Genomic DNA, 26,605 nt, shown 5'->3' with positions numbered 1-26,605 from the left:
GTCCAGGATGTGGCCTAATATCTTTGTAGTGACATATTACAAATGCTAGCATTTGCTATAATAAATAATTAACCGGGAGGAGGGCTCACAAAGCCCTCCCAAATTAGTAAAAAAATTAAATCAGTAAATCCAAAGCACCTTTCACTCTTGCTTCCAGATAGCCAATCTAGAGTAACCTGCAGGGACATTTTTCGTCAGCCGATTACATCTATTATTTCAGGGCACTGGTAGCTTTTAACTGTACTTTATGTTAAATAATCAGGATAAATTTATTCCTCTAAAAATTAGCAAAAATTTGGTATGTTGTTTGTAAACTTTGCCCACAAATGGTTGCAAATAGAATAGAATAGAACAGAACAGAACAGAACAGAGTAGAGTAGCGTGGAACAGAACAGAAATATTAATTGGCCAAGTATGATGGACACACAAGGAATTTGTCTCTGATGCATAAACTCTCACTGTACATACATACAGCAAAGTAGAAACAACAAAGTGATAGATCATAGATCATAAAACATACTGTAGTTACAATCATTAATCACAGGGTACAAACAACACGTGATAAATCATTAGATACTAATAGGAGAAGATAATAGGAAAAATGAGAAGATGACAGAATGAGAAAGATGAGAAGATGGAAGGATAATAGCAATACAGCCTATTTACAGGAGTAAAAAACTTTCACCCTAAAACAGTACTGTGGAAATTAGGTGTTCAGCAGAAAGATGGCACGGGGAAAACCTGCCTTCGTGTCTAGTTATTTTGGCATGCAATGCTCTATAGCAGTGTCCTGAGGGGAGATGTTGATACAGATTATTCCAAGGATGCGAGGGGCCTGATTTAGTCATTCTTGTTGTGAGGAGATAGCTTTGTGTTGTTTATTTTATTGATTGTATTTATATTGGTCAATGGCCGAAATAAAATTCCATCTATCTGTCCTACAGTTTGCGGTGGAGTGTTACTTCTGGATCATTTTACACAATCATGTCAACAAGCCTGCCATGCAAGATAATATAGTTCATTATCCGAGGTCCCAGTGCATTTAGCACTATGCACGCTTGAAAAAGGAATGAGGGAAAAGACAGCACAGTAAATGGAGTGGATAAAGATGGATTGTGGTGTCGATTTTTTAAAAAAATGAAAACATTAGCACTGTCAGATAGAAAGGCACACAGGAAGTAAAGCACCTTTACAAAAGAAGCCACACACCATTGTGCCTTAAAGTTCAGGTTTCTTTAAGCTTATAAGACAAGAGGCAAAATGAATGAAAGCCGCACCTGTTTCTATGGGATTGGATGAAATAAACCTGTTGCATTATCCACTTTGAATACATGCCTAGGAATTTTTACCGGCTAGCAGGCAGATGCCGGGATATTTCCAGTTTCTAATTTTTCCTCCCTTTGTTCCATTTCCTGAGCTGGTCCACAGCTGCATTTATTTCCGATGGGCATTTTCACAGACAAATGCAATACAAAATGTATCCATTTGGTGGCATCCTGAACTCAGAAATCCTCTTCTTCAAATCTTGTAGCACGTCCTAATTCCCGATCAGTTTCAAATGGGGGCGATGTTATAAACATTCACCCTATTATCGTTGATATGGTTGCTTCCTGCGCTGTTTTAGTCTATTTATCCAAGCTCTCAACTGACAACAGCGTGATTGTTATCCTTATTTTTATTTTTTTGAGCTTTTTTTCAACATGAAGTAATATTTTGGAATGTGAGACACAAATAAGAAAAAAAAAAGAATGCAGTAAAATAGTAATGCTGTTCTTATGTCTGGTCTACTCGTCTATTGTTGGCATAAGAACATCACTGGAACTGAAAAATAATTTGCTATGATTAGGAAAGAAAAGTCATTTAGAGTTCTAACAGAAATCCCTGTCAACAGAGCTTTTCATTCCATGTACGAGTATAGGATATTGATATGTGCCTGAAAGGAAGATAAGGGAGGCAACTTAGATTAGCAGAATAGGCTTTAGAGAAAAATACGTAACTCCAGAGCCTTTTTTCTCCCACGACTGGGCACATTCCTCTTATGGAGGAAGACTCAGGGGAAACAACTTTCCCCCATTTCCTGCTTCACTACAGGTAGTCTTGTACCTGTATGACCCCAACTGGGGCTGGAATTTCCATTGCTAAGCAAGTCAATGGTTGTGTGATGACCCAGGGTGGGATACAAAATGAACACAGTCACAAAAACAAGTGAAGCCCCTTTTATTCCTTCACTTTGCTTAAAAGCTCCAAATATCCTTGACTGGAGACAAAAAAACTCCCCACAAGCAGTTACGAAAAGGAGGAAATGCCGTTTAAACTAAAAACGCCTATAAAATTATAAAGAGTAAAAACAACACAAACCACACTGAAGCAATTAAGGGAACCAGGCAAGATAAGGGCTTGAAGACGTCCACAGATATTGGAACACATACTGGGAAGGATGCCAAACTCAGAGAGGAACGACAGACTAGAGATATTTCCACGCTTTGTTTCAAGCAATGGCCCGTACTCATTCCGTCCTCTTATCCAGTTGTCACAGCTGCAGCCCATGAAGAGGATCAAGGCCCTTTCCTCCACCATAGACCATGCCATTCCCATCTCTCCATTATCCTCTCCTCCCCGTGTGCCCTAGGATGGAGAGAGGATGGGCCTGGGTCCTCCTCTGACTGCCCAGTCGGCCTCTGCCCTTCCCCAGCCTCCTCCACAACCTCCGGAGCCACACTTCCATTCCCTGTCAGCGGTTCCTCCCCTCCCTCAGAGTCAGTCTCCAACAAGGGCATGACAGGTTGTGAGACGAGCCCAATTTTAAGATTATTTTTTGTTTGCCATGATTGTTAAATGAACCGCTACCGTTATTCCCATTTGTTGGTATGGTTGTGGAAACAAGGTTTGTCTAGCTCAGGGGTGTCAAACTCGATTTCATTGAGAGCCATATCAGGGTTGTGTTTGATCTCGGGGGGGGATGGGCGGGGGGGCAGGACCAGGATAGGCGTGGCCAGTTTGACGTCACTCATGCCAGGGGGCATCTGTGGTGGCCTGGACGGGGCTGGGGGGATCCTCCTACAGCCCGCTGCCAGCAAAAATGAAATCCGGGCCGGGCTCCATTTTTGCTGGTGGGAGGCACTGCGGGCCGGTTTGTTACTGTTTCTAGGTTGGTTCCGTGGGCCAGATCTAAGCATCCCCCGGGTCGGCCTCGGCCTGTGGGCCTTCAGTTTGACACCCCTGGTCTAGCCTATCAAAGAGAAGGATGAAGGGACATGATAACTATTTTCCAGTACTTAAGGGGGCTGTCCCAAAAAAGCGGGGGATAATAAATAATAAAGGCAGGATATAAGAAAATAAAAATAAATTCATAAACTTGAAATTAGAACCACAGCTATAGTAGATGTTCCCTTAAGGATTATTCAGCAGATTTACAAGAAGCTAATTCCAAAACAGTAGGGGTGTATATATGTGTCTGTATACACACATAAACACATATTCCAGTACCTTAAATACTAATAAATCTATTGTAGTCACTGTGAGTTTCAGGTACAACACAATGCATGCTTATTAGAAATTGGTAGTCAATACCTCATTGAAGTCATTCCTTCTCCCAAGAAAGCCTTGCTCAATCCACTAAGAAACAGAAAGTTCCAGCCATACTTCCCCTGTCCAGCTCCTTCAGCATTTCAAACAATCAAATGAAAACCAAAATAGCTGGATAATCTATAAAGAACCGAAGTGAAAGAGAATTAAATCCAAATTATGCTACTTTAGTTTCATTATTCAAAGAAATGATTGGTTCAGTTTCTAAGAACATATTTGGCATGAGTTTAGGGCTTCAAGAAATTACCATTTGCTTGCTTTCTACAAATTAAATTATTTAGGAAGGGAATGGAACAAGGATGCCTCTTCGCCTTATTGTTATTTTTTAATATCAGTTCCATAATGGGCTACTTGGACAAACTAAACTATCATCCCTATAATGATGAGCAAATAAACAAACAAAGTAGCCAGGACAACCACATACAAGATTGTTATTACCAATAACAACAAAATTAAGGAGAAGTGTGAAGGCCTTGAGTCTCTTATGAAGATTAATTATTTGCTTTACATTAACGAAAGTTAACCCAGAAATATTAATGGATACAGTTTGAACTGGTAGCACACTTTAAATATCCAGAGATGGTTTTACAATTCACAGAGAAATGAAGGGTCAGCTCAGTTTCTCAAAAGGCCTAGATGAGTACTGTATATCAGCTATAGTTTCTTTAAGCACCAGAAGCACTGAATATACATAATACAGGATTACTGAGACTGACTTATCTGAGGCCAGGTATTGTGACATCCCCCTTATGGCACTCAGTTAAACCAAATTCATTAGTTTGTATGAATTTGAGGAAGTTGGTTAGGCGAACTGTTGAGTCTGAAATGCATGAATATCTAAGTACTGAAATAAAAATGAACAATACGCATAATTATTTATAATTATTAGTTAAATCAACCATTTCTGCACAGGATTTAGCTTCTCTAATCTTGATAGACAGCCACTGGTTTCTACCCCAAGTTGCTATATATGATATACAATACAGTACCATGAGAAATAAAGCAAAAAACATTAAGACTTTTTCCAAGTAACAGAAAGAAGCAGGGCCAACTTCAAAACAGTCAACAGAGGAAGTGCTGTGGGTTGTTTTGTACACTTCTTGCTATATTTATCAAAACACCAGCTACTTTGTTACACTACCTCTTCAACTGTGCAAAATGCTTCATGGCCTTGGCAGGGATTTCTGAGTGAAGAACATGCCTCAAATTAATACGTCCCTCCACCAAAGTGTGTGGGTGTGCCTGTGTGTGTGTTGTGTCTCTTTTAATCTTTCCAGCATCACTGAACAAGCCAGGCTCATTTGCATTTTGACATCTTTGTGGGGTCACAATAGTGAAAGGATCAACTGTCATGCTGACTAGTTATAGCAGGGACCTTCAAACTTGACAGCTTTAAGACTTGTGGACTTCAGCTCCCAGAATTCCTCTTCCAGTCGTTAGCTCAGGAATTCTGGGAGCTGAAGTCCACAAACTTGCCAAGTTCGAAGACACTTGAGTTATAGGGTAGGCAGTGAGATCCATTACTGTGCCCATGTATTTCACTTATTACTAAATACATATTATCACCCAATAGATTTAGATAAAAAAGTAATTCCAGTGATTTGGGATTAGGCAGAATTTGTAGAATTGTTTGCAGTTTTGTCAGAACATACTTAAAGGTATAAAGGTATAATTACTGCACTCTGCTGCTTTAAGAACAAATGTTCTCACCCATGCTTATTTTTTGCCTAATTGGAGACTACAAAGGCATCAAAGGCTAACAAACCATGGACAAACCATTGGCACTGTAGCCAGCAAAAGGATGTTTTCTTTCTTCCAGCTTCGCTATCTTCTCCAAATCCTTCAGAATTTAGTATTGCCTTCGGAGGTTGTGGGTGCTTCATCACTGGAGGTTTTTTAAGAAGAGATTGGTCTGCCATTTGTCCAGAATAGTATGGGGGTCTCCTGATTGAGCAAGGGGTTGGACGAGAAGACCTCGAAGATCCCTTCCAACTCTATTTTTCCTCCTCAAATGATTGGAGAGGCATTTCCAAGCGACGGTGAATACATCTTACTTAATAGCAGGAAGGTCTTCAAAGAACAATACTTAGCGTGACCAGTTTTTCATATGTATACATATACATATGTATGTGTATATATGTATATATGTATGTATATGTGTGTGTGTGTGTGTGTGTGTGTGTGTGTGTGTGTGTAAAAAAAAGGACATGTTTGTGTAAATTTACCTGTTTATTCATGTTTAACCATAACGTTTTTCTCCTTGGCGAACTTACTAAAACAAATCAAAATCTAACAGTCTGTTTTTGAGTCTAGCCTTTCTCAAAAATCATAAAACGTGAGAATGGCTCTTCTTGACTATTCACTTAACAAGTATTTCCTATAGAATGATTTACTGTTGATGAATACTTTTCTTTTTTAAGAAAAAATAGCAGAATTCAGCACTGTTATTATAGCAGCTGACTCCCACAACAAGCAGTGTTTTCAGAGATGTTAATTCTTTTTGTCTTCACTCATCTGTCCAAATATTATTCATAATGAGAAATTTGTTTTACTGGCAAATACACAATAAATTTGGCAAGGAAGCCAATATTGTTAAAATAAATGCCCCCATGGCTGAAAGTCTGTTCCATTCTATTATGTTGTCTGCACAATATTTCTTTGTATATCAGATCATCGTTTGCTTCACTAGTTTTGTAATTGCAAACTGTAAAGATTGTTCTACCTTTTTCTTCCCAAACAAGGATCTTGTCTAGCAGGGTCCATGAGAATGTATTCATCTCACTGAGGTATCCACCTCCTACCCACCATTTCTTTGAGTAAGCAATACAGCTGTCTTAGAAAGAATGCATTCATTCCTAAAACCAAGTTGCTTGCTATGTATAGGAAGTGAGTTGGCCCGCAGCCCATAAAATACATGAGCTTTTAACCAACTTTTCTTTCAGGTTTTTAATTTGGATTCCACTGTCTATCACCCCAAGTGTTTCATTCTATAACTTCTATTGTGTTGTTGAACAGAAAAAAATTAGCTATGCAGGAAACAGGGCCAGATTTCACCCAAGAGGCGATTCAAGTACACAAAAATTGCCTTTGCCAATTTCTTCATTGAATTTGCAATCCTGGTGTTTTCACTATCAGCATAAATTCGAGGCTCTTTTTGTTTTAATACAGTTATCAATATCTGAGGCCAAATTGACAATTTTAATAGCAGAGAAGAATGTATCTAGTTTTGCCTCTAGTTGGAAACCACTTGTAGACTTTGTACTCAAAACTGAAAAAAAATAAAACTCTGATTTTAGGTTTTGAAAACGAGAATGATTATGTTGTTACAGAAATGGTTTGGAAGATTTAGAAAGGTAACAAAAAGATTGAGGTTAGAACTTTTTTTTTGTATTCTACTGCATCGAAAAAAGTCAGAAGTCACAGCTTTTTTTCTTCCTTTCTTTCTGTAGCTCTCTTAACTTGCATAATTTTTGTTTTCTGTTTGTATTTTATCTTATACCGGTACCACAATTGAGCCCAACATTTCTGCTATTAAGTGAAACATTTGTTAAGTGAGTTATGCTCCACTTTGCAACTTTTCTTGCACAGTTAATACACGGTTATTAAGCAAATCTGGATTCCCCATTGACTTTGCTTGTCAGAAGGTCACAAGAAAGTGATCACATGACCCCAAGACACTGCAACCGTCATAAATACGAATCAATTCCCAAGCACCTGAATTTTGATCATGTGACCATGGGGATGCTACAAGGGTCATAAGTGTGAAAAGCAATCATAAACCACTTTTTTCAATTCTATTTTAACTTTCAATGTTAAACAATTTTAAGTCAAAGACTACCTGTAATTAAATTTAATCAAGTATTATTTAATAACCAACATTTGACTTGCCACTGTAAATTTAAAAAAAATGTTTTGTAGGCCTTCTATAGGTATCCACTGAATGAATGGATCTAGGCGACCTCTTACTTTTTTTTAAACCACACTGCAGAACGTTTTGGTTATGGAGAACCAATTAAACACACATTTGAGAAGTACAAACTTAAGGGGAAAAAAGTTGTACTAATATTCTGAATTCAGTGTATTCTTGACTAGAGTTTAAACACTTAAACCAGGTGTCTTCAAACTTGACAGCTTTAAGACTTGTGGACTTCAACTCCCAGAATTCCTCCTCCAGTCATGTTAGCTCAGGAATTCTGGGAGTTGAAGTCTGCAAGTCTTAAACTTGACAAGTTTGAAGACCCTTGTCTTAAACCATTTTGTCCAGATAGGTATCTATCACAAAAGTTCAATTTCCTGATGCAGGTTCTAAGATATTGCAGTACTTGAACAGATGCATGGATGATGAACATAGAAATTATTGCCACTCAAAACATTTTGCATTCAGATGAGGCAAGATTTCTGCAATTTCTGTTGTTGCCATTTGATCGCCCGGTCAGGTTTGTGGGAATTGGAATATTTTTCAGTATAGAGGATGTGCCTGGTTCTTACACACAATTTAGTAGTCTAGAACTGGAATGTCTAATCATCCTTTCAGTAACAGAACTTTATCTGTAACCAGATGCAATACACTGGTTTGTAATCAGGAAGGATACCATTGGTACTTCCTTATCTTAAAATGCATGTTTTCTTGGTTCTGCATAGCCACCAGACTGTGGATCATATTCTTTGCTTTGGCTAGGAAGTCATGCTTATTCCAATTTACTACATTCTAAATTTTTCTAGGTCAACCATAAGCTAACAGTTACTTCTGGTTCAAAAATATGCAACATGTTGATTCCAAATATTGAAGTTCTTCTTATCCCATCAGTACTAACTAGCGTAACCAATAATGATAGTTTGAAATTCAACATTTGATCAATAAATTACCACCAATTCTAATGTAACAACAGCCCTTATATTTCCATCCAGCTTTATTAAAATGAGTGTCAACAGAATATAGTGGCTAATGTACTCAGTCAGCACTAGGGAGACCCTGGTTCAAATCCCCTCTCAGTTATCAAAGGTGAACTTGGGCCAGTCATTATCTCTTGAGCCACCCTTTGGCAGGGTTTATATGTGAAGGGATAAAGGTCTTTTCTTGTACTTAAATAGAAGTCCATGTTTTTTTTACAGCATGTGGACACTGTAAAAAAAGAGTACTACTGTCTATGAAATTACTTTCCCAAATTGAATAAAGGTTCCCCTTGCACATACGTGCTAGTTGTTTCCAGCTCTAGGAGGTGGTGCTAATTTACATTACAAAGCCAAAGAGCCAGCATTGTCCGAAGACGTCTCCGTGGTCATGTGGCCAGCATGACTAAACACTAAAGGTACATGGAATACTGTTACCTTCCCACCAAAGTGGTCCCTGTTTTTCTACTTGCATTTTTACATGCTTTCAAACTGCTAGGTTGGCAGAAGCTGGGACAGGAGCTCACTCCGTTACATGGTGCCAGGGATCCGAACCACCGAACTGCCCACCTTACTGATCCACAAGCTCAGCCTCTTAGCCGCTGAGCCACCGCATCCCTCAAATTGAATATATGTAGATTAATCTGCACCCCGTTCATAATTTAGTCAACATAATTTCTCCCCCTCCTTTCAACGAAGTATTTTCCAAAACACAGGCACAAGGGCAGCAACCAAAGAGTCCATCAAAAATTTTCAAACAAGGAGGCAAAAAGATCTGGAAGGTAGGAAAACATATGTAAACAGCAGGGAAAACTAGGTTTTCCTTCCAATACTACCCTTTTGCGGGCAATATGCTGACTCTGTAAACCGCTCAGAGAGGGCTGTTAAAACACTATGAAGCGGTATATAAGTCTAAGTGCTATTGCTATTATGTTAGAAAAAGCAAAAAAAAGGATGATTTTTTTTTCTTTTGGTAAACCTAATGAAATAACGCAACTGCTCAGTTGCACTTTTGCAAGGATAATGGACCAAAGGCAAACCCCAATCCTCCCCGCCGATCCAGTTCTACAGAGGAATTATTGAGTCTGTCATCTGCACCTCTATAACTGTCTGGTTTGGTTCTGCAACCCAACAGGACAAAGACTTCAGAGAGTAATTAGGACTGCAGAAAAAACAATTACTACCAGTCTGCCTTCAATCGAGGACCTGTATGCTGCCAAGTCAAAAAGAGGGCTGTGAAAATATTTACAGACCCCTCATATCTCGGACATAAACTGTTTCAACTCCAACCCTCAAAACGATGCTACAGAGCACTGCACACCAGAACAACTAGACACAAGGACAGTTTTTTCCTGAATGCCATCACTCTGCTAAACAAATAATTCCCTCAACGTTGTCCATTTACAAAGTCTGAACTACTATTACTATTACTCTTCTCATCACTCCTTATCACCCATCCCCTCCCGCTTGTGGCTGTATGACTGTAACTTTGTTGCTTGTATCCTTACGATTTATATTGTTTCCTAGTATGATTTAATTGCTTTTTGTACCCTATGACTATTAAGTGTTATTCCTTATGATTCTTGACGAATGTATCTTTTCTTTTGTGTATACTGAGAGCATTTGCACCAAGACAAATTCCTTGTGTCACACTTGGCCAATAAGGAATTCTATTCTATTCTATTCTATTCTATTCTATTCTATTCTATTCTATTCTATTCTATTCTACCCTACCCTACACCTACTCCTATTCTCAACCCGCATCACACCAGCCAACAACACACAACTGGTCGCTGATGTGCATCTGCTGCTCAAAAGCGAGGAACCCCGCCGAAGCAAGCAGCCGATTTTCGCTTCTGTTTTTTTTGCGCTGCAGCACCGCCCGACCAAGAAGAGGCAGAGAAGGAGACGAAAAGATTCGGGGGCAAAGGTAGCTTGTTACGATTACCAGGCGTCCAGATTATCCAGGACGATCCCGTCCTCCTCCGGCCGGTGGGGGATGGAGAAATATCGCGATAGGGTAGCTCTTAACAAGAGAAGGCGGGCGACTCGGAGGCGGAAGCCATTCAAATCCGACAGGAGTCAGACGCCAGTGACGCAGTCGCCACACAGGTCCGAACCCAAAGGGCGGTGCCTCTAGAGGTAGCTTGGGTCATAGAAGCGCGCCCTCTGCTGCCTCCTGATTGGTGCGGCAGAAAAGGGAGTGGCCAGAAAGCAAAAAAAAAAAAAAAAAACCAACCAGGGGCCGATAGACCCATAACGCCGAGTTGGGGGAGGAAAGGTCGAGGGTCCGCTTTGGCCGCGGAGGCCCATTTCTCGCCTCAGATACCAGTTTAGTGGAAGAGAATTAGACTTTCTCACCACGAGCCCCAATCGAAGCAAGCACTGCCGCAGGGTATTTTGATTGTGTGTCCCAAACATTGGCTTTGGCGGCCAGATTTTCCGGGTCTCGACGGCAAACACCCTTTTCACTTGTACAAACACGGGTTAAAAGACTGCGATCGTCTGAATCGGGGGCTGGGTTTTTGCGATCCCGAGTCTTTGCTAGCGCACTTGTTTGCATTAATATTCTGCCCCTCCTCCTCCCTTCGCGCCCCAATCAGCAGGGCGAAGGGCTTCTTGTAATTGAGAAGCGCCGCGTTTGCTCCGGTTTGCCCATCCGGAGTGGGACCCACTTAGGGCAGCCGGATCTGAAGGGGCCAGTCTGTCAGCTAAGCATTAATCCCTCGACCGAGAGCTAATAAGGGAGGTAAGATCGGGACGGGCTGGAGTGGTTTAAACTGCAATGCGGTGTGAGTTTAGGGATCCAGATTGCTTGCTTTCCTTCCGTGGGGAAAAGATATTCTGAGCATACTGTACCACCTGCGGATGGAAAAAAGATCCGAATAAGAGACGTGGCATAGGTGAAATAAATTCATCCCCAATGGTGCCCCCCTAATGATCCTTTTCCATACATACAGAAAGAGATGGGGAAAGAGACTGACTTTCCTGATACCAAACTCTTGGGTCACTTCGCCCCCGTTTTTTATTTCGATGGACTTGATCATTGATTAAAAAACTAGAGCATTACCTGCTTACTATGCCTGCCCCCAAAACCTTGCTCCTGAATAATAATGACTTAATTAACTCATTGTCCATATTTGCACTAAGCACTGTCCCAAAAGTACCTTCTGGGTTTGTACAGCAAACTAATTATTTGGCTTACCATCTAGAGTTGCGGGATGTTGAGCAGCATATAAATTTAATAAGTTTATGGATGGTTGTTGCACAGTCAGTAAATTATTGTGATTTCAAACTTTTGTTTGCATAATAACTGCCCATTCTTTAGTTGATGTTGGCCTTCACATGCATCCAGTGCTTCCCAAGAACCTAAGATACGATGTCTTGGTACATAGGTGTAGATCCAAACACCATGGCCTTTTGTAATTGACAGAGGGAAATGCTGTCAATGCACATATTTTTTGTTAGTGCTATCCAAGATTTTTTGGTATGGCACCCAGTGTGCTGATAACCTCCAGAATTAAATTATTATCGTTGTTATGGTTAGCAGCACAGTTAGCCAATTGTTTAGACTTGGATTTTTATCTGCTTATCATGTCCTTCCCAATGACCTGGGATAGGCAGATGATGTTGTTCTTATTTTTATTAATATGTGGCTGTGTGCCATGCTGTGTGAACCTATGTTCACTAGAAGCATGCTTGCAGACTAGAAGCATGCCCAGATGAACTAGTTCTACTTTATGTTACAGTAAAAGAATTTTGAAAGTCTCATAAAGTAGATTTCTCCCTCTCCTATACAGCCCAAGACAATGGAGAAAGTTCTTGTTGAGATGTTTACTGTGTCCGATTTTTGTGTGGGATAAGCTGCCTCTTATCTAACCCAGTACCCTGGCTGTGGTTCTTCCCCCTCCCAAGGTTATTCCCATAAACCATTACAGCAGTCTTTGTAACTCCTCTCTTTTTAAGAAGTATAGGGGTAACAACAGGAATTTCATTACTAAAACTCTGATTCCTGCAACCTTTAACTGGGCAAAATGATGCACCATAGGGCAAGCTACTTTAAAACTAAAGTACTTCCAGTGGGCTAATCTGTATCTAAAATCCAGGATCCATGACTCCTTGGATTTGAAATCTGACAGATTGTATAAAACATTTAATGACATAAGCATTATCATAAAGCAGTTTATGACATAATGCAAAATGCTATAAAATATTTTCTGTGCTGATGTTTGACTGCTATACAGTTAAGCACGGGCTAAACAGTTTATGACATAATGCAAAATGTCACAAAACAATTTCTGTGCTGATGTTTGATTACAGTTTAACATGGGCTATTTTGATCCCAACTTTTGAAGTGAAAGCAGTATAGCAGAAACCCTGTCATTGTTAAAGGCCTTTGAAGCATCTGGTAAAGAAATATATCTGAAATGCCCAATTTGGACTTATTTGCTTGTTGATTTGAGAGAATGTTCTCATCCAAACAGCTTCTTCAATCTGAGTAGTAGGCGTCACTCAGTTCAGTTGCCGTCACTTCAGTTGCCCTCACTCAACTTCTGAACAATTCTACCTGGAAGAGTGAGAATCTTCACTGACATATTGCCACACACTTTGGGGAAGAAACCCTGAGGTGGTTGTGGGAATGCCCCTAAGAATTTTAGTAGTTGGCATGTTATACAATTCTCTGCCCACTCAGATTCTCCTGACCAAATTGTTCAGATTGAAGAAGTTGTTTGGATGGGCAACGAAACATGGTAAACCAACAAGAAAATAAGACCAGTTGCTGTGACTCAATGCCAGATAGCTCTGAAATGTTAATCCCAATGAAGCACAGGTTTCCTAGTTATTAGTAATTTTTGATTAAGCATCATGCTGGGTAAATGTAGCTATAAAGCAGATGTTGTAAGGTCTTCTTTTGAGAAAGATGGGTAACTGCAGAAGAATTGCCTTGCAATATGCAGTTCTGTGTTTTTTCTCCAGTGGGACCAGTCTAGAAGGGCAACCTGGTCTACTTAATTATGAGACAGAACATACTGCTTCCATTTTCACCTTTCAGCCCCAATCCAAGGTCCTTTGCAGGCAGTCGGTTTTGTGACAAACTGTTGTTGTGTTAAATTTATGTTTTACCGACAAAGAAATAAAGGGAGATTAGTATAGATCTGTTTCAAGCAATTTAACTTTCATCAGCTAGCCATACCCTTATGGGATTTGAACCTGGGCTGCTTACCTATTAGGTAGATGTATTAACCCCTGAGCCACAGGTTCTCCTCATTTTGTTGGATATACCAGGGGAGAGACTTAATACATCTACCTAATATGCCCAGGGTAAGCAGCCTGGGTTCGAATCCCATAAGGGTATGAGCTAGCAGCTAGCTGATGAGAGCTAAATAGCTTGAAGTGGATCTATACTAGTGTCCCTTTATTTCTTTGTCAGTAAATTTAGTCCTATGTTTGGTTTCTAAACACAATGACTGATTCCTAAGTTGCCTCTGAAATCTCAAAAAGCAGAATATAAAGGTAATGACCTCCCTCAGTTATGTTTTTCTAACATCTACGGTAGTAACTACCCAGCAATGCTGTTGACTCCATTCATCCATATTCTGCTTGGGCAATATGGTTAAGAGGTATATTGAAAATTCTGATGTTTTGCAAATAAGTGGAATATATACCAGGTCTTTGAATTGTGACCCTTATATATGAATTGATCCTTCGTGTTGCTTTCTGGGAAACTCAGTCCTTTGTTCAATCTCCTTTTCTTCCCAAAATATTTGTTTACAAATCATAATGTTTTGCCCTTGCTTACTAGGCAAAACTTTCAAGAAATAATAAGCTCGCCTAACATCAGATGGTCATGGTGGATTTGCTGTTTTGCAATATATGCAAGACCGTGACTTCAGATTGCCTTTCTCTTATTTCTAATACAATCATCAAACATTTTGCAGTTCTCAGTAATTTAGCAATTTTGCCTGGCACCATATTTTCTTAATCTTGCATGAAATAAGTATATACCGAAATATCCTATTAAAGAACTATTGGAAAGAACAGGATCATTATGCTGTTTGGCACCTAGATCAGCTTTCCCTAGTATCCTGCTGATTTTAGATTTGGAAATTTAAATCCAATATATTTGGAGGTCATCAGGATGGAGAACACTGTCTTAATATATACGTTTCTTTCTCTTTTTTCCCCCACTGTCTCATGTATTTTATGTTGTTCACAAACGTAATTTAGGCAGCTTTCAGTTTTTGTTTAAATTGATCCAGATAACCAGCACCAATAGTTTTAGTTAAACTAGGAAGATAAAGGAGCTGAACGGCTCTGTTAAGATGCGGTATCTTTCTGGTTGTGATCGTGATAATGAAATGGCATCTTTCTTTGTTTCTGAGGTTGCTAATAATGCCTGACCAAAGTTGGTGCAGTGCTGATTTAATAGAATAACAGAGTTGGAAAGGAATGTTGGTGGTCTTCTAGTCCAAACCCCTACTTAGGTAGGAAGCCCTATACCAGCGGTGGCTAACCTTTTGGGGCTTCTGTGCCGAAAATTGCGCGTGCAAAGGCAATGTGCCCCACCGCCCCTGTGCACGCACGTGCAACACCTCCCTGCACCCTCTTACCTGCACTGCACATGCACGTGCCTCCCAACTGATTTTCGGCCCATTTGAGGCAGTTTTTGGCCTCCCTAAGGCTTGAGGAAAGCCTCTGCAGCCTCAGGAGGCCGAAAAACAGGCCTTCCGGAAATACCAGACGTGCCGAAACAGGCCTGTTTTTTGGCCCCCAAAGGCTGCAGAGGCTTCCCTTGAGCGCCCGGGAGGGCGAAAATGGCCTCCCCCAGGCTCCAGAGACCCTCCAGAGGCTGAAAACGGGCACTTCCGGTATTTCCAGAAGGTCCATTTTTCGGCCTCCTGAGGCTGCAGAGGCTTCCCTCGAGCCTCAGGAAGGCCGAAAACTGCCTCAAATGGGCCGAAAATCAGCTGGGAGGCGTGCGCATGAACAGTGCAGGTAAGTTTGGCTGGGGCTCACGTGCCCACACAAATGACTCTGTGTGCCACCTGTGGTACGCATGCCATAGCTTCACCATCACGGTGCTATACCATTTCAGATAAATGCCCAATCTCTTCTTAAAAACTTTCATTGTTGGACTACCCACAAGTTCTGGAGGCAAGTCATTCTATTGATGAATTGTTCTAATGGTCAGGAAATTTCTTCTTATTTCTAGGTTGGTTCTCTCCTTGGTTAGTTTCCATCCATTGCTTCTTGTCCTGCCTTCAGGTGCTTTGGAGAATAGAATTGATCCCCCTCTTCTTTGTGGCAGCCTCTTAGATATTGGAGCACTGCTATCATGTCAACCCTAGTCTAGCAGGACTCTTTTCTCATCGTGAAAAAATAATTCTCTCCATGACTGAGGAAAATGTAAATATACGTGACATTAGGTATTGGAAGGTTACATCCAAATAGCTGGATCCAGAAAGATATAATTTCAGCTTCCTATTCTCTACAGAGGACATCTCTGAACTATTTTTTGATATATTAGTGTTAATATTGTGATGAATAAGAAACTGAAGAGATAAGGCACAATTTATTTTATTTTTCTTTCAGCCAAGTACAGATAAAGAATCATGGAGGTGCTACGGCCAGTACTGATAAGAATTGATGGGCGTGTTTATAGGAAAAACTTTACTCGAGAGCAAGCTCATCAACAGGAAGAAGAGGAAGATTTTAATACAGGTATAATCACTGCTCTGCAGGATCCCTTCATTTTTGTTTATATCTTGTTTTACCCCCAAATGGAAATCTGAAGAGACTGCCATAATGCAAAAGGCAAGGTGAAAAATTATAAAATGTCCATAGTTTCTACAGTATTTGATTATTTAAGAAAACATTCATCTAGCTAGTAAATAATATTGCATAAACATAACATAAAATAACACATTGGATAATAATATACAATAATATAGGTTGGCAGAAGCTGGGACAAGGAACGGAAGCTCACTCTGTTACTGCGGTGCTAGGGATTCGAACCGCCAAACTGCCAACCTTTCTGATCGACAAGCTCAGCGTCTTAGCCGCTGAGCCACCACGTCCCTTATAATAAACATAAGGATATAAAATTCTAAATCAACAGTTCGCACATCATACTACCCAAGAATCACAGTTAGCTGGCTTCAAATTTTGTGCTATTTCATAAACAAAAGGTTAGTAGGTGGAATTGTTTGTTTTACTAAGTCATAGGACACAGAACATCATCAGAGTTAGAGAGGAGCTTGAGGGTCTTTTAGTTCAACCCCCTAGTCCAGCAGGACACCCTATACCAGTGGTGGCTAACCTTTTTCGGCTCCCATGCTGATAATTGTGTGCGCGCTCGCCAGCACCCAGAAGGCAATGCGTGCTGGGCCCCCCCACACCCTCTGTGCATGCGTGCAACCCCCCATTCCCCCTGTGCATGCGTACACAACACCCCCTTATGTATCTGCCCATGTGCAGTTGATTCCCCCTCGCGCGCCATGCATATGTGAGTGATTTCCCCTTGTGTGTTTGCGTCTCTGCGCAGGCACACGTGATTCCCTCCCTCACATGCCGTGCATCTTTGCACATGCATGCGTGATTCCTTGTGTGCCCCACGTTTGCACATGGGCACCCGATTCCCCCTTGTGCGCAGCACGTCTGCGCATGCACATATGTCTTTCGTGCACCCTCCTCCGCCCCCCTGCGCATGTGCGCCAGATACCCGACAATCAGCTGTCGGGCGGCGGCATATGCATGCACAGTGCGGCTCTTCTGGGTGACCTCTCACGTGCGGGGGGAAATGGCTCTCCGAGCCACTTCTGGCACGCGTGGCATAGGTTTGCCAACATGTCCCTATACCATTTCAGAAAAATGGCTGTTCAGTCTCTTTTTTAAATAAACAGCTTCTGAAGGCAAGCCGTTCCACCGATTCATTGTTCTCGCTGTCAGAAATTTCTCCTTAGTTCTAGGATGTTTCTCTCTTTGGTTAGTTTCAGTCCATTGTTTCTTGTCCTGCCTTCTGGTGTTGGGGAAAATAGGTTGATCTCTTTTTTGTGGCAGTCCCTCAGATGTTGGAACACTAGCTCAATAGCCGTGTTTCGCTCTGAAACTATGTGGTCACGCTTAGATTTTGTGGAAGAAAATAAGGCGGAAAAATTTTGCCTCTGCCTACCAGCATCCATTGGTATTCATCTGGCTAGCATCCTGTCAGTGTGTGAGAGAGTTGAGAGCTGTTTGGAAACTGAAACAGTATTTTTTGTGCGAGCAAGGAGACAGCAAGGCGCCTGGGCGTGGCTTAGCTCAGCTGTTCTGTACTAAAGCTGCTTGCTGCTGTAAAACTAAAACTGAAACTCCTCTCCTCTGCTTGTGTTTTGCATTTGGAACAGATTTCTTTTCAGGTGGGGAGGGGGAGTAGAACTCCTTAACATCAGAGCATGTTAATAATAATAATAATAATATACAAAATACTAATGTTCTGATGGTCATTTCAAAAAATCCTTTTTAGTGAGCACCTAGAAGCCAAGAGGAACATACGTGTCAAATTTCAAATGCGTAGGCTTTACGGTTCTGGAGATATTGTGATGATGCGTGAGTGGTATTTCGCTTTTATATACATAGATTGCTATCAAGTTCTTCTTTAAGCATAAGAGGCTCAAGGAGGTGAGGTTCAAGGAGGTGGAAAAGTCCAAATTTAGAAGGAGTTTCCAACTTAGAATTGGAATGCCAAAGGACAGAGAGTAACTGATTCAAAGAAGATCAAACGAAAATGGAAGGGATGTAGTGAAATTCTGGGCAATAAAAGTGTCAATATCTAACATACGTTAAGAAAATATGTGTCAAGCACCAGATAAATCAGGAGAGCCAGGCAGTTCAAATAGATAGAAAGACTTATTGCAAGATTAAGCTCCCTACAAGAATCCGAACTACTGGTGGTCAAAGCATTTCCTGAGTAGTTCAGGAATTCCAGAATAGGAATTCCAGGTGGGCTGGACTTAGATCTCTTGTGAGCATGAAGGGACTCACAACTGATGACATGCTTTACCCTTCCCTCAGGCTCATCCTGGTCATATCCTACAATCTTCCCTGCTTACTTCTGGTACTAGAAGATGACATTATATCAGTACTGCATTCATTACCAGATCAAAAGACTGCATGAATTGATGGAATATCTTCAGGAGTATGACAAATAACAGAAGAGTCAATAAACGTTCTATTGTAAACCATGCTAGCAAATCCAGAAAAATGACACAAAGGCCAACAGATCATACGAGTTCACTCTACATACCAATACCGAATAAAGGGGATGGAATGGAGAGAATGCAAACTCTTCTAACAGTATACTTAAATTTCGCGTGCTGGCAGAATATTAAAATAAGGATTATTAACCTTGTCTACAGTTTGTTTACTTAGTTATGTATACATGTATGTATGTATTTCAAGACCCACCGCCAACATTCTGTAAATTGTCAAGTGTTTTAGAAATGCATTATATCTAAGGAAAAGTTATTTCCCTGTAACTTATCTGCTGAATTGCTATTGAATCAACGTAATACAGGCGGTTTTCACATATGCAGGGTTTGGAAGAGGATTTGTTTTTTTTTCTGGTTGGTAGAAGAGAATAATTGCTGTGTTTTCTTTTTCAGCTGAGAATATTGACTATGACAATGAGAATCACTTTGCTTCCAATTGTCAGCTTTCAGAGACCGCATCTGCATCCTCTATTCTTTTATGCTTTCTTAAATAGACATTTGCATCCGTGGCAGAATCCACTGAAAAGGTTCCCACAGACTTCTTTTGCAGCTTGTGTTTGAAAGCAGATTAAAACAAAACACTGTTTGATTCACCACAGCAGCTGTTTATTGCCCCTTAACTGGGGTTTCTTTTTTTCTTTCGTTATCTGAGAGATGAGATGGGCTGGGCCATCTTGGTAAGTGACTTATTATGGGCTCGTGTTTTATAGGTCTTGGAGATGGCTCAGACGAACCCTGTGACGCATTTGCAGTGGAAGAGACAGAAAGAGGATACCAATGCGCTATGGACATTCCTAGTCCACTGTATAAGTGAGTTTGAGGGAATATAATCCCAAGAACGGCATGCAGATGTGTATCCCCTGCTCTAATAGCAATGTCAGGATTCCCCAGCAATCACCCTAATTAAATCATGAGTCTCGAGCCAAACTTCAAAAAACTTCAAAGGATTTATTAGAGGCGACACACTGGCATGACCTGTATGAAGCCAACTCTGGCATACGTAATTTACCGCCACTTTTGACCCTGTTTCCCCCTCCCCACGTGTGTGTCTATAAATCAGATTCTCCAATTAAACACGTTCATGGGCTGGGTGTCATCAAACACATTCTCCAATTAAATATATTTGTGGGCAAAAGCTCTGGTAGTTTAGTTACAATCTTTTAAAGAGAAGTGTTGGAATGTACTTCTGATTTCAAACTGCTGCACTGCTCTTCCAGATTTCCTTCCTCCCTCCCCCACTTTTTAAATGGCAACTACTAAAACAGGCATAGGCATGTTTTATGAGTTGACATTTAGACTTACATACCGCTTCACAGTGCTTTACAGCCCTCTCTGAGTGATTTACAGAGTCAGCATATTGCCCCCATCAATCTGGGTCCTCATTTTACCAACCTTGGAAAGATGGAAGGCTGAGTCAACCTTGAGCCACTGAGATTCGATCTGCCAAATTGCAGTCAGCAGAAGTAGCCTGCACTACTGCATTCTAACCACAATGCCACTGCGGCTCTAATGTTGACAGAAATTCCTTCTCTACCTATGCAAAGATGATCAAGGCTAACAATTCAGTCTCATAGAGTCCTGGCGGCTCAGTGGTTAGAATGCATTATTGCATTATTGCTAACTCACTGCTCACTGGTAGGGCGTTCGATTCTGATCCGGTCAAAGTTGACTCAACCTTCCATCCTTCCGAGGTCAGTAAAAGGAGGACCCAGATTGTTGGAGGCAAGATACTGACATTGTAAACCGCTTAGAGAAGGCTGCAAAGCACTATGGAGCGGTATATAAGTCTAATGTTATTGCTAGTGCTGTTGCTTATATAAGGATGTGGGAAAATGTTGCAAGCCTGGAATGAACTGCAAGTATTATTGGACTGCTTCAGAAGACTTGGTATGTGTTGGAATAGCCCAGTGGTGGCTAACCTTTTTGGGCTCCCGTGCCGAAAATTGCGTGCATGCTCATGCGCATGCGATCATGTGCCAGACCTAGAAGGTAATGCGTGTGGGGCTCCTACGCCCCTGTGCATATGCACGTGTACCCCCGTGCGCGCCACATGTCTGCGCATGCACGCGAGACCCACACACCACCATTCCTTGCGCATTTGTGCCAGATACCCGACAATCAGCTGTTGGGCGGGTGGTGCACGTGCATGCACAGTGGGGCTCTTCCGGGCGACCACTTCCAGCATGCATGCCATAGGTTCGCCATCACGGGAATATCCCATTTTGAGGTGTGAATGGTTCATTTCAGTTATAAATGTTCCATAAGGGAATGTTCTGAATGATTCCAGTTCTATACTTATCTCTTAAGCAAGTTCCAGTGAGAACCTTGCATGTCACAGTAAAACCAAGTTCTTGCTTATTCACAAACCAGCATTCTGTTTACAGTTACTTTTTCTGCCCTTGTGGAGTGGCTAAACCAATCACAAATGCCATTTTCCTCCTGGTTTGTTTTTTGCAAAGTGCTAATTGTAACTTCCAGCCCTGGTTTGCATGTAACGATAATGTTTGGCCACTTCTATATCAAGGGAAGCCCTGGGAGAGTGATCAGAGAGGATGTGCTAGCAAGCTTGCTTCCTTCTAATCAAGTTACAATAATGGAAATTGTTGTTATTTTACGGAGTACAGCCACAGCATTCAGTGGGGCTTATATTTAGGAAGAAGATGATAGGATTGCAACCTAAAATGCATTTAGCATCATCTTCTTTTCATGTTACTCTTACTAGGAAATTCAGAAAAAAAAGCTTAAGTGGCTGGTTTTAACAGATAAGTGCACTATAACATTTTTTAAAATGCTTTAGCTTGTTTGATTTGGCCTTCGTTCCAAACCACTTGGGCAGCTTTGGACTGCTTAATTTGATGTAGCTTCCATCTAATTTTGACCATCATTTCTCACTGCGGTTCTTTGGAGTTCTTTGTTGACGATTATGAGCGTCACAATGAAAACTTGTTGCAACTCACTTATAATCACCTGCCTTTCCTTGCACCACTCCCCAAAGTCTACATGCAGCAACCACCATTTGGGAATGGGCAGCTTGAGACTACAGAAGACATACCCTTGGTCAACAGTCAAGAGTTTACATGGGATCTTGTAGCGAGATTAAGGATAAGCAATCACACTACAGGCCGAGACAGCACACAAATATTTTTTTGTTAACTCCCTGGTTTTATTAAGACAATAAAGCCAAGTCTTACCTAAGCATTTTCCTCACATACATACACACACCTTTTTTCTCTCAGTAAAATGCTACCTCGAAAGTAGTTAGTGAACCTGAGAGGAATGGAGAAAATGAGCCACAGCCATCTATTTTTCCCAACCAGTTTCTTGTTCGCCCGTTTTCCTTTCCACCTCATCTACCTCACAGTTGTCGCGGGGATAAATAAATTGTCCTTGATATGCAGTTTTGGCTTCCAGATTGGTTTGATTTCAAATAGGGTCCCTCACTGGGCCTTTGCAAGGCCACAGGCCCATCCAAGACTACATATCTCATATTGCTTTGCTTTATGTTTGTTGGTTTGTTTCTTCTGTTCGTTGTTTTTTTCTGAAGCTGCTGCCAATATGCCATGCCACTAAATCCACATTGCTAAATTTAGGGAGTCTTATCAATTTTACAACCAGCACATAGTCAATTACAGAATTCCCTGGCTTTACTTCTATTTCCTCTAACTGTTGGAGGGGGATAAAAAAAAAAAACTTCTCACGCTTCATCTACCAACTAATAAAATTTTAGTTTAGTTTAATTTACTTTATTGTCACTGCACCTCGTACAATGAAATTAAATGCCATCTTCAGTGTACATTATACATAAAAAATAAATCACAAACACACATCCTTTCATTCCATAACACAGGGCACAGTTATTTTTGTAACACGGGAACTCATTTAATACTAATTAAGCTTTTTAACCTTAGCTCCTTTTTCTTCCGTATCCCACTCAATGTTTTTACAGGTATATAATAGGAAAGAAAGGAGAAACCAGGAAAAAACTGGAGACAGAAACACGAACCTCCATCAGTATTCCCAAGCCAGGGGTGGAAGGAGAAATTGGTAAGATTTTGAGCTTGCAAAAAGGAATAGACTTCTGGATTTTCATACGCAGGTTACATAAAACTAAGAAATAATATGGTACTATGTAAAAAGAAAATTTTCTATTACCACTTATGAGATGAGCTACAAAAAGGAAATTAAAGAAAGAGGATTTGTTTTCCATTCCATGAAAAACAAAGGCTTGCCATAAACGGAGACAGTCTTTCAATTCACAGAAAAAGGGATCTTAATCAATGACAATGAAACAGCTGTAATCCAATGTGCACCCTCTACTTCCCCAATTCGTAAATTTACTTGCAGTAATTTTATCCCTTTTTCACTTCTTTTTCCTTCCTCCAGCCTACTATATTCACCAAAAGAAAAAAAAAGAAAGAAAGAAAATAATCTCTGATTTAAGATAACATTCTACCCAAAAGAATCCTCACAAACCAGCCATTCGTTTAGCAACGATTCGAAGTTATAGACAGTTCTCAATAAAAATAAAACTTTACGGCCAATTTACAACTTTGACAGCGCCTGGCAGTCATGTGGTCTCTATTATAGTCAATACTATTGACTATAGTCCAGGGGGTCTCCAACCTTGTCCACTTTAAGACTTGTGGATTTCAACTTCTGGGAGTTGATGTCTACAAGTCTTAAAGTGGACAAGGTTGGAGACCCCCGGACTGTAGGACAATAGGTATTGTCCTGTGTTTTTTCCATTTTTTCTTCTTCTCGCAAAGCAGAGAGACTGGGGAGGAAGGGATTTGTGGGCACACTGAGCTTACGCTTACAATATTCTCTTGAAATCTTTTCCCCTCCAATCTCTTCTGTTTCCAGGAGGGTGGGACAAAAAAGGCAAGATGTAGGCAATCTTTGCCTGATCTTACCCACCTACTCCGCAGAGCAGAGAGATTGGAGAGAAAGGGATTTCAAGAAAATAAATGTTGCTTTTGTACGCATCTAAAGCAATGTAATAATGCCATTAGCAGGAAAAGTGAACAGTATGTATGCTCTCTTAAATTTCTTGTAGGAAACACAAGACAATAGATCAAAGTTGGAATATGAAGATTAAAAAATAACATTCTTTCCTCTAACGTTGACTTACTCCTTCCTGGAGAAAAGCTCCTCGCTCCATGCCTATGTTGTCCTTTGTCAAGTTAGCAGCCATCTTGTCAATTGGGTTAGGAGTACAGCAAGTACCTGCTAGCTGCCTGCTATTCTTAGATTTCTGGGGGGAAATTAAAGCACATTAGCATAGATCCTGTCCTGTTAATTTTCCTTGCTTTCAGTGATCACAGGACAACATCGGAGCGGTGTTATTTCAGCACGGACACGAATCGATGTTCTCGTTGAAAGCTTTCGTAAAAAACAGCCCTTCACACATTTTCTATCATTTGCACTCAACCAGCCTGCAATCCAAGAGAGGTTTTTACAATTCAAAGAGGAAGTGTTGGAGAAATGTTCCCATGTAAGTTTTCATTATAATATTTGGAAAAAGTCGAGTGGGCAAAACGTAACTAAGCTTTCTTTTCAAGATCATTACAAAACAGAAAAAAACGTTTTAAGCCTGTTTGCTTGGCATATTGTTTCTTGTTCCTGTCTTACTTGTTCAATATTTTCGTTTTCTCTCAATCCTCATATCCATTTTTATTTTGGAATGAGAGTATGTTAGGTGAACCCTAATAGAAGTGCTGATAATTATTTTGCTTCCATGAGAGCCTTTGAGGATGGCATTTCCTGGATTGTATGTTTTAGCCCCTTGACAATAACAGCAGAAAATTAAGTTGTTAAGACAAGGACAATGTGAGGTGGAGAGTTAATTTGGTGTTGTGATTAAAGCACCTGGCTAGAGATTGAGATACTCTGTTCTAGTCTTACCTTAATAGCAACAGCACTTAGACTTACATACTGCTTCATAGTGCTTTACAGCTCTCTCTAAACAGTTTACAGAGTCAGCATACTGTCCCCAACAATCTGGGTCCTCATTTTACTGACCTTGAGACTGTGGCAATCAAACTGCTGGTAGTCAGCAGAATGCAATACTGCATTCTAATCACTGTGCCACCACTGCTCTTTTAAAGCACAAAGCCAGCTGAGTAATGTAGGGCCAGTCCTAGGAAAGAGGCAGTAGCAACTACATCAGAAAACATTGCCAAGAAAATTGCAGAGACTTTTCCTGATAGTCATCAGGAGTCAAGATTGACCGGAAGACCCAATGTACACTATTGTGGAATACTTTCTTTCTTTCTTGGTTGGTTGCTTGTTTTCTTCTATTTATATAGCTGCCTATCTTTGGATAGCTTGCAGCAATAAAAACAATACCAAGCAATGTAAAACCCATCAACGCACATAGCAGCCAAGAGACCAAACCAATATAAACGGCATAAACTACCAATACTCTTAACTCCATTCTCGGGCACCCAACCATGTCTTAAGATCTTCTGAAAGGCTGTCAGGGTTGGGGCCAATCTAAATTTAGGGCCAAACAAGGTTCCTCTGGGCAAACTGGATGATCATGACTCTCAAGGCCTGTGATTCATGGTCCTCCCACCTAAGGACCCTTGAGAGAAACCTAGGCCTATGTTCCCCCTTTATGTCTTAATATGGGTCTAGAACAACTCGCCACAACCAATTTGCTGTAGCCAACTCACCATGGCCAACTCATCGCAGAATGCAACTCGCCAAGGCCAACTCCGCCACAGGACAGTTCAATTTAATTATTTAAAATAGTTTAAAAGCATTTTAATTTTTGTCATTCAGATTTCATTTTGTCCTTCCTTTGGCATCCTTTCTTTCATGATTCTGTTCTGCTATTTCTTTGATATTAGTATAGCTCTTGTCCTATGGTGAGTTGGCCTGTGGTGAGTTGGCCATGGCGAATTGTCCCTTGGCGAGTTGGCCATTGGCAAATTAGCCATGGCGAATTGGCGGTAGTGAGTTGACCCTGGCAAATTGTCCCATTCCGTCTTAGTATAGTGGTTCTCAGCCTGTTGTCTTGCAGATCCTTGGGGGCACAATTTCACCACAGGGAGTCTGCGAAGGCTTGATATAGTGTAGTGTGGTGATGGCTATCCTTTTCATCGTCACGTGCTGAAAGTGCACACGCTTGCACCTGTGCCTGCACCCATAATGCAACACATGTGCCCCCAGCCCTCTGCGCATGCACACATGACCTCACTGTGTGTGCTGCACACCTCTGCACAGGCCCGCGTGACCCCTCCGTGTGCCGTGCGCACGTGCATATCGCCAGCATGCCCTGCCACCCATGCATGCACAGCAAATACCTGACAATAAGTTGGCTGTTGGGAGGCGCGCACGCATGCACAGTGCATCTCTAGACTTCCTGTCTTAGGAATGTCTCTGGAGTTTTTTTCCCCTCCTTTGCTGGTACTTTGCTTGTGTGGAGTGACCATTCAAAGTTTTTTCAAAGACACTGAAAAAAGTGACTTATGACCATTTTTCACATTTACGACTTGCAGCATCCCCACAGTCTTGAGAGGCCAGGCGAGGATATGTGTGCTTCGATGTGAGTGATATTGAGTGGGCCACGCCCAGCCAATAACATGACCACCAAGCCAAGTCCACCCAGTCACATGACTACCAAGCCACGCCCACCAACTAAGCCACACCCACAGAACCGGTTGTTAAAAAATTTGAATCCCACCCCTGGTCTGTGGCTGTGGTCTATGGTCAAGACAAGGTAGAGAGCCACAGTCTTAATAGATTTAACAACCTTGTGATGAAATGAAAATTAAGATTTGCTGGAGGACTTAACAGAGGCAGCATTAGAAGAAGCTTCTTTGTTTCTATTATAAGATAGTGATTAAGGAAACCAGAGTGGGCTTTTGATTTCC

At 41.0% G+C, this 26,605-nt stretch overlaps 2 protein-coding genes across 6 annotated transcripts in view; one reads left to right on the top strand and one right to left on the bottom strand.

Annotated features, from left to right (window-relative positions):
* ANAPC16 (anaphase promoting complex subunit 16) overlaps window positions 1-10,619 on the bottom strand; it is a 28,076-nt gene extending 17,457 nt beyond the window's left edge. Inside the window, exons 1-2 of one of the 4 annotated variants that reach the window (XM_026713482.2) lie at window positions 10,424-10,618; window positions 3,571-3,705 (exon numbers count right to left, since the gene is read on the bottom strand). In XM_026713482.2, the coding sequence (XP_026569267.1) occupies window positions 3,571-3,584 (14 nt within the window). In that variant the 5' untranslated portion in view covers window positions 3,585-3,705; window positions 10,424-10,618. Of the gene's footprint in view, window positions 1-3,570; window positions 3,706-10,423 lie in introns of all 4 variants that reach the window. The other 3 variants (XM_087932338.1, XM_026713483.2, XM_087932339.1) reach the window with 3 other exon arrangements.
* A 37-nt stretch (window positions 10,620-10,656) lies between these two features.
* Window positions 10,657-26,605, top strand: part of ASCC1 (activating signal cointegrator 1 complex subunit 1) — a 105,065-nt gene continuing 89,116 nt past the window's right edge. Inside the window, exons 1-5 of one of the 2 annotated variants that reach the window (XM_026713479.2) lie at window positions 10,657-11,224; window positions 16,069-16,197; window positions 19,436-19,535; window positions 22,672-22,769; window positions 24,041-24,219. In XM_026713479.2, the coding sequence (XP_026569264.1) occupies window positions 16,089-16,197; window positions 19,436-19,535; window positions 22,672-22,769; window positions 24,041-24,219 (486 nt within the window). In that variant the 5' untranslated portion in view covers window positions 10,657-11,224; window positions 16,069-16,088. The remainder of the gene's footprint in view (window positions 11,225-16,068; window positions 16,198-19,435; window positions 19,536-22,671; window positions 22,770-24,040; window positions 24,220-26,605) is intronic. The other variant, XM_087932337.1, reaches the window with a different exon arrangement.

Source organism: Pseudonaja textilis, chromosome 4 (assembly GCF_049901715.1).
Source record: "Pseudonaja textilis isolate UNSWEBS1 chromosome 4, rPseTex1.2, whole genome shotgun sequence".
In the NCBI taxonomy this organism is placed as follows: Eukaryota; Metazoa; Chordata; class Lepidosauria; order Squamata; family Elapidae; genus Pseudonaja; species Pseudonaja textilis.
The sequence above is the reverse complement of the archived record's forward strand: the minus strand, read 5'-3'. Positions and strand labels throughout refer to the sequence as shown.